General features: G+C 54.7%; 1 protein-coding gene across 8 annotated transcripts in view; it reads right to left on the reverse strand.

Moving 5' to 3' along the window:
* Positions 1-8,284, reverse strand: part of PAX8 (paired box 8) — a 50,895-nt gene that overhangs the window by 20,864 nt on the left and 21,747 nt on the right. For 5 of the 8 annotated variants that reach the window (XM_006771340.2, XM_006771337.2, XM_006771335.2 and 2 more), the window contains exons 3-4: positions 2,826-2,991; positions 635-835 (exon numbers count right to left, since the gene is read on the reverse strand). In XM_006771340.2, coding sequence (XP_006771403.1) covers positions 635-835; positions 2,826-2,991 — 367 coding nt within the window. The remainder of the gene's footprint in view (positions 1-634; positions 836-2,825; positions 2,992-8,284) is intronic. The other 3 variants (XM_006771342.2, XM_006771336.2, XM_006771339.1) reach the window with 1 other exon arrangement.

The following is an 8,284-nucleotide window of genomic DNA, read 5'->3' on the forward strand; positions in this document are numbered from 1 at the left end:
GAGCGTCGGCCTGCGGACTGAAAGGTCCCAGGTTCGATTCCAGTCAAGGGCATGTACCTGGGTTGCAGGCACATCTCCAGTAGAAGATGTGCAGGAGGCAGCTGATCAATGTTTCTAACTCGCTATCTCTCTCCCTTCCTCTCTGTAAAAAATCAATAAAATGTATTTAAAAAAAAAGTTTGAGGACCCCTGGTCTACCAGGACAAGGACTTTGTGCCCCCAGGGCCTAGCACCTAACAGTGAATTATGTGTGTATGAATGAATCAATGAGTGAGTGAGCCAATGATAGATTAAGGTAGTGAGTGAATAACTAACTGAATGGCTAAACAAATGAGTGATTATCTGAATGAGGGCCAAGTTAGGGTTCTTGTGGCTTAAGAAAGGATCAATTCAAGAAGGAGATTGTTTTATTCAATGAAAAATGATGGTGTGTAAGGAAGGAAACTGCAGGAAGGACAGCCAGGAAGGGAGGGGGGATGCCTGTGGCCGAGGAGGTGAGGCGGCGAGATGCCAGCCCTGTGCCTGGGGCTTCCTGCCTGACTCCAGGCCCCTCCCCAGCTCTGCTCCGTGAGCCAGGGCCTTCCTCAGGTCTCTCCATGACCCCCGAGACCCCTGGCTGCTGCCCACCGCTCACCTGTTGATGGAGCTGACACTGGGCACAGTGTCGTTGTCACAGACGCCCTCAGCCAGGAGCCGATCTCGGATCTCCCAGGCAAACATGGTGGGGTTCTGTCGCTTGTAGTCCCCGATCTTCTCTACCACCTTGGGGGTAGCCACCTTGGGCTTGGAGCCACCTATCACCCCAGGCCGGATGCTGCCAGTCTCGTAGTACCTACTCCAATAGACAACCCAAAGATTACCCAGTCGGCAGGTGAGTCTCTGGGCGTGGACTTAACCAGAGACCCTTGTCCCCTCTGAGGCTTCTGGGAAGGGGCCCAGCGTCACATGTGCCCCCAAGGCTGGCCTCAAACGGTGGGCCCTCCAGTGCTGTTACCCCTGCATGGGCAGGTTTGTGCTGCTGCCTGGCCCCTCTGCTGAACACCTCACCCTGGACCCCTGGACCCCTGGACCCCGGAACCCCTGGACCCCTGGACTCCTGGACCCCTGGACCCCTGGACCCCTGGAACCCTGGACTCCCTGGACTCCTGGCCCCCTGGCCCCCTGGACTCCTGGAAACCCTGGACTCCCTGGACTCCTGGACCCCTGGACCCCTGGACTCCTGGACCCCTGGACTCCTGGACCCCTGGACCCCTGGACCCCTGGACCCCTGGACCCCTGGATTCCCTGGGCTCCTGGAACCCTGGACCCCTGGACTCCTGGACCCCTGGACCCCTGGACTCCTGGACCCCTGGACCCCTGGACCCCTGGACTCCTGGAACTCTGGACTCCTGGGCCCCTGGACTCCTGGAACCCTGGACTCCTGGACCCCTGGACTCCTGGACCCCTGGCTCATCCCTTGCCTTTCCCTCTGGCTGATCTGAGTACCTGCCGGGCCACCCTGGGGGCCTACAGATTCCTCTCTAAAACAAGAATGCGGGCTTGAGTAGGTTCCCTGTGAGTCACAGCTCACAGTGGTGTGTCCTTGTCCGGCTCTGCTGGCTGCAGCATGACTCACTCTTCTCCCCGGCGACCCTGGTTTTGCCCTCCCCAGGAGGCCAGCTTGGTCACTGAGCCCTCTGCCCCATCCACTGGTTCACCTTTGCTCCCCATCCCACCCCCACCCCCACCCCACTTTGGGCACTGTTTTCTATCAGGTTTCAGGGGTCAGGTAGAAGCCCCTCCTCACCATCTCTAGAATCCCAGCCTTGCCTGGGTGTCTGGCCATGGCCCCTCCTTACGCTGAGCCTGCACCCCTCTTCCCCTCCCTTCACCCAACCAGCTGCATTGGCAGGTCAATGACCTAGATCAGGATACCACCTCCTCCTTGTTCTGGAAACTCTCTGGTCTTTTCTGCCATGAAATGACATCTGCCCTTTAAACTCTGTCTGTTGCCACCATCCAGGGACCACCTCCTCTCTGGGGTGCTTGGCCCATCCTGGGGTCCCCTCTCCTGTCCCTGAAGGGGCCACACTCTTCCCTGACAACGTCAGCCGGGAGGCCAGAGCTTCCCACCGTTTGGTGATGGGTCCTTTGCCTCTAAGCCAGAGCTCCCCCGAGTCCACTTGTGGGTCAGGAAGGGAGGCAGCTCCCCGCTGACAGGAAGCTCCCCACCCGCTGCCTCGGGCACTTGGAAAGGAGTGGCCCTCCAGGCAGTCAGCCTGGATGCATAGCCCTGCTGTCCTGGCTTCTCCTGAACCACTAGACAATGATTTCAAGTCTGGCTTTAGAATCATGTGAGGGCCCAAAATAATGCCAAACCTGGGCCCTGCCCTTAGCATTCTGCCTTAACAAGCGTGGGCTGGGCCTAGAACTGGACTATTTTTTATAAATTAAAGGTTCCCCAGGCAGGTCACCTGGTCATCTCATAAAGCTCACAGCATCCAGGTCTGGCTGCCTGAGACTGTGAGGCCCAGGGTTTGACCTTGGAAGCCACCTCTGAGGGCATGCCCCTTCCCTAGTGGCTCATCTCCCTGGGTCTCAGTGGGCAAGGCCCTTTGGGGAAGAGCCTCCTGCTGTAGGAATGAGAAGCCTTTGGAAAATGAGACACACCAAGGAGAGAAGGCAGACACCAAAGGCGGGAGAAACGGATAAAGAAGGAAGGAAAGAAGGGCGGGAGCAGCCGCTGGGGAGCAGGGAGCCCTGGTCCCTGGGAAGGAGGGGCTGTGAGCCTGGCGGGGCAGAGGCCGCCCTGCTGGAGGGTGGTGGGTGGTGAATTTCGTGCTTACCTGCCAAGAATCTTGCTGACACAGCCATGGCTGACGCGAAGCTGGCGGGAGATGTCACAGGGCCTCACGCCCTGGTGGGCCAGGTCCACGATGCGCTGACGCACCACTTCGGGCAGGGGTCTGCCGTTCACGAAGGCCCCGCCCAGCTGGTTCAGCCCTCCGTGGCCTGGGAAGACAAGAAATAGTCCCAACACAGTGGTCAGGGCCAGGCGGCAGCCGGTTCACTCAGAGTTTACCCACACATTCAAACACACATGGACTGTGTGCCCACTACGTGGCGGGCACTGTACCAGGCCCTGGGGATGCCGGGGGAATGAGGCAGATGTGGCCTCTGCTCTTGCCTCGCGAGGTTTATTAAAGTGTGGCCAAGACTGCCCACGGCCCGTCAACATTCCTCACGACCACTGCTGGGGCCAGGGACATGTAGAAGGTATGGACCCTGGAGGGGACCAACCTCAGGCTCAGGGCACCGAGAAGGGCTCCTGGAGAAGATAAACCAGGAGTGGAGATACAAAGAGAAGAAGAAGAAAGCCATTCTCCACCGGGTGGTGGAATGCCAGGCAAAGTTGAGAGGCGAAGGGCTTGTCCTTCCAGTGGTTCTCAACCTTCTGGCCCTTTAAATACAGTTCCTCATGTTGTGACCCAACCATAAAATTATTTTCGTTGCTACTTCACAACTGTAATGTTGCTACTGTTATGAATCGTAATGCAAATATCTGATATGCAGGATGGTCTTAGGAGACCCCTGTGAAAGGGTCGTTTGACCACCAAAAGGGTCGCGACCCACAGGTTGAGAACCACTGCCTTAGACTGATCAGCTGCCTAGCACTGGTCAGGCTAATTTCAGGGCCGAGAGCTCCCTTCTTCTGATGAGGACGCTGGGCTTGGGGAGTTCTAGTGGCTTGACTCACGGGACTCATGTGACAGCCTCTAGGAGAGGGAGTCAAGACATGACCCAGGGTAAGGTTCCATGCTGCGTCCTATGTGGGCCTTGCTTCCTTTCACAGCCCAGAACCAACCCCAAAAGCTGGGCATTGCCCCTGAGTCTGGTGCTGGGGGGCCACGGCCTGGGCATGAGGCATCTTTTCTCACGGGGCGGGGTGTGCTGACCAGGTGTAATGGTTCGAGCAGGGCGGTGAGGGGGGAGGGGCGGGGAGTTGTTGGAGGACCAGGCAGGCAGAGCCAGGCTTCTGCATGAGCCCATTAAGGACTAGTTATGGCCAAGGTGGGAAGTGCTTCTGCTGGGCACATTGTGCCCATTACCGCCCACTGACTTAGCACATTCAGAACTGCTGTGTCTCCTCAGGGCCCAAGCTGTCTTCAGCACGACCGTCAATTTCTCTTTTAAAAAAGAACAAGAAGAAGATGACCAAAAGCCTCAGGCCAGGGCACTAAGTCAGGAGGAAAAGCCCGCTGGCCAAATGCCCGCAGGAGGGACACAGTGACCCATCTTCCTGGTGAGCTTGGGCACAACTTCCCACCTTCCGGTTCTCGGCAGCCTGTCCCTCGAGTGCTTTCCACCAGGGCTGGGAAGAAGCCGGCAGGGCATCAGGGCCACCAGAAGGCGGGAGTGGCCTGTGCCCACTCCTGGGCCCATTCCATTGGCTCCTCATGGGCCACAGTCCTTCCCAGCAGAATGGCTGCAGCCATTGACCCTCATTTCCTCCTGGCTGCCTTTCTGCTCTTTGAGGTCCAGACACTGAACACCAGGGGGCGCCAGACAGCCACTCAAACCCAGGCAAGCCCTTGGGGGTCCAGCTTTGTCCCCATTTTCCAGAACTTGGGCTCCAGGTCACCCCCCAGGCTTAGGCGTTGGCACCACGACCTCTGTATCTGGCAGCGAGGCTTCCTATGAGTGAAGTTGTTTGTCCCTGGGCAGGCAGAAGATTTAAAACACCAAACTCCATTTTTGGGGTGGCACGAATTGGGAGCTTGGACTGAAAAAAAAAATCTACCGTTTTCCCACGGAAGCTGTGTGGGTGATTGTCCTCGGTCATCCTGAAGGGCTGACCTTGGAGACCAGAGGGCCCCAGGACCCTCCTGAAGGTTCGACCCTAGATCAGCCAGTATGGCTGTGAAGGGGAAGATGAGTTCAGCCTCCGAATTCTGAATTCTCTGGGGCTTTATTTTATTGTACTGGCTTCTGAGTGGCTGTGTGTTGCTACGCGGAGCTTTGGGTCAGACTCCTGCACTGACTTTGCCTGCTTTAATTTTATCATTTGAAAAAGTTGGGTTTTGTTTCAACCGTAGTGTTTTCATCCATCGAATGGAGCTATAAAGCACCTCTTACTGCGTCTGCTGCTGACCTGTAACAGCTACTGTAAGGGGGGGTGGGGGTGGGGAGTGAGAGTGGAGAAGTGTTTGGCTAGTTGAAAATCTTGATTTTAAATGTCAGATTTTTCTGACTTTTAATATGTACATGTTCTGGCCCAAGTGTGGCCCTAAGACTGGGGCAGTGATTCTCAAACTTGAGGTGCATCAGAATCACTTTAGGGGTTTGTTAAGACACAGGCTCCTAAATAATGAAAAGAAAAAAGAGTGAGAGAGAGAGAGAGATAGAGAGAGAGAGAGAGAGAGAAACCAAAAATCAAAAACAAATAAAAAAAAACCCCAAAAAACACAGGTTTCTGAGCTCAGGACCCCGAATTTCTGCATCAGCAGGTCAGGGATGGAACCAAAAACCTGCGTTTCGACAAGTTCCCAGGAGGGGGGTGCTTGCTGGCCTGGGGCCATGTGTTGAGAGCCGCTGGGCAATGGCTGGTAAAGACAATATAAGAGAATAACTAACTACTTGTGCACCTCCTACCCCACCCCACCTTATTCTAGAATCCTATTTCCTATTGTTTGTCTATTACAGTTTTCATTTATTTTCTTCTGAACACATATATACCGAGTGCCCACCATGAGTCAGGTACAAAGCCCTGGGGATACCGCCTTGAACAAGATGAGAAACCAGGCCCTTAAAGAACTGGAAACCTTCGGGGTGTGTGTGGGGGGATGCAATTGTTCAGGAAGAAGTGTTTTGAGAGAGGTAAGTCCAGATGCCAGATGCTAGGGGGCCCATAGTGGTGGGAAGAAAGCTGTAGGGAGGGATGACCAGGAGGTCACCAGGCGAAGAGGTTTCCATGGGAAAAAAAGTCCACGCACAAGGTCTTGGGGCTCTCAAGACATGAAAGGCTTGTGGCAACTGTGGGACGGGAGGAAGGAGGGCCTGGAGATGGCCCCTCTGGTTTGAGGTTTGGAGCTGAGTCCCTGTAATGGAAGGACTTTTGTCCTTCCTGTGTCCGGTGTGGGGGAGTGAGTCACACCAAATGCCCAGAGGTGGGTGCGGCCTTCCTGCACTGAGGGCCGGACACCCACTGTGCTGACCACCTTTCCAAGTGGCTATGGACAGGAGGACTTTGAGGCTGGAAACCAGAAACGAGTGGGAGCCCGATTGGACCTGGGGAAGGAAGGTGTGGACCAGGAAGAGGCCTAGAGCTCCCTAAACAAAGGCCCTTTGCATGGTCCGGAGGGTCGTGGGTGCAGAATGGCGGGTGTGGAGGAGGAAGATGAGATGCCTGGCCGGACACAGCAGGTTCTGGGTGCTAACTTTCCGGGCCAGGGAGGGTTTATTCTACAAGTGAGAGCATTTGCAAGTCTGCAAAGCCCTGGGGGAAGCCTGCTGTTCAGAAATGTAAACTTTGGAAAAGTGACCATCTGGGCGGGTCTTAGGAATTTCTTCTTTTTTTATTTTTATTTCTTTTTAAATCTTTATTATTGAAAGTATTAGAGATGTCCCCCTTTTTCCCATTGACCCCTTTTAGTCTCCCCTACCCCCCTAGGCCTTCACCCCACTATTGTCTGTGTCTATGGGTTATGCATATAAGCATGCAAGTTCTTTGGTTAATCTCTTCCCACCCACCCATCCACCTACCCACCCCTGCCTTCCCTCTGAGATTCGACAGCCTGTTCCATCATTCTATCTTTTTAAAAAAATTTTCAATGACCATTTACATTCAATATTATTCTGCATTAGTTTCAGGTGTACAGCATAGTACCCTACACAGTGGCCCCCGATATTTTAAGTACCCACTTGGCCCCATACATAGTTATCACAATATTACTGACTATATTCTTTAGGCTGTAGTTTACAGCTCTGTGACTGTTCTGTAACCACCAATTTGGAGATTAGGAAGTACACCTTGGGACTTTCTTTGATAATTTCCTCACCCCTTACAGGCTCTGAGGACTAGGGATGGTAGAAGGACCAGAGAAGCTCATTGCCCCAAATTCGCATACAGTCACCAACACCCAAGCTCTGAGGATGTGGGGATGGTTTCCTGGGCCCCGCACTTTTTTGCACACGTCCCTGTCATGGCAATGACTGCACCGCGCCTGTGGCATGGCTTTATGTGTCTCCTCTTACATACCTAGCACCTCTCACAAAAGCTCAACGAATACTCCAGTAAAATACACGTGACAGACAAATGCTTCGCAGGTGTGAGGGGTGCTGGGATGGTTGTTGAGTCGATTCTCCACCCTGGCCCCTGAGTTCCAGACTCAGTTACTTTCCTCTTGTACCTGCTGGTTTCTCTCACCTCTGCCTAGCCCTGCAATGACAATGGTGCAATATCTTGTTCTGTGGCAATTTCCGTTTAACGACCTTGGGATTTAACTGCTTTGGCCCCCAAAGAGCTTTCTGGTGAGAGTTTGAGGCTTGGCAGGACTATGATGGGAGGTGAGCTGTTCTTTATTTCTTTTTTTCTTTTTTTCTTTATTTTAGACAGAGAGGAAGGGAGAGGGAGAGAGATAGAAATATCAATGATGAGAGAGAAACATCGATTGGTTGCCTCCTGCACACCACCCACTGGGGATCGAGCCCACAACCTGGGCATGGGCCCTATCCAAGGAAAGAACAGCCAACACCTTGGCCTCCTGCACACCACCCACTGGGGATCGAGCCCACAACCTGGGCATGGGCCCTATCCAAGGAATGAACCGGCAACCTCTTGGCACATGGGTTGATGCTCAACCACCGAGCCACACCGGCCAGGCTGGGGTGTTCTTTAAATCATGCTGGGCCCACACCCTTCCACAAGGGCGTGGTCGTGTCAATCTGACCTGACTCTGGAGCCTTAACCTGGTGGTGGTGGCGGTCTCTCCAGCACACTCACCTGCAGGCTGCACTCTCCCACTGTGGCCTGCCAGCTGCTCCCCTTGGCTTGGTGCCTTTCTGGAACACACCCAGTGTTCCAACCTCTTGTTCCACCTTCCGTCCCGAGTCCGCACCCTGGGTCACTCCCGTATCTGCGAGGTGTTGGGCTACCAGGGCACACAGGCCTGGGATGGACCAGGACACAGGGGCTGGGATGCTGGGAGCAGCACCTGCATCCGGCTTCACCCCCAGCTGGCCATGTGGCCCTCGGCATCCCTGTGCTTGTCCTCCTCCGAAGGGGACTGAGAGGAGACAGCAGCCA

This window comes from Myotis davidii, unplaced genomic scaffold (genome assembly GCF_000327345.1).
Source record: "Myotis davidii unplaced genomic scaffold, ASM32734v1 scaffold165, whole genome shotgun sequence".
Classification (NCBI taxonomy): domain Eukaryota; kingdom Metazoa; phylum Chordata; class Mammalia; order Chiroptera; family Vespertilionidae; genus Myotis; species Myotis davidii.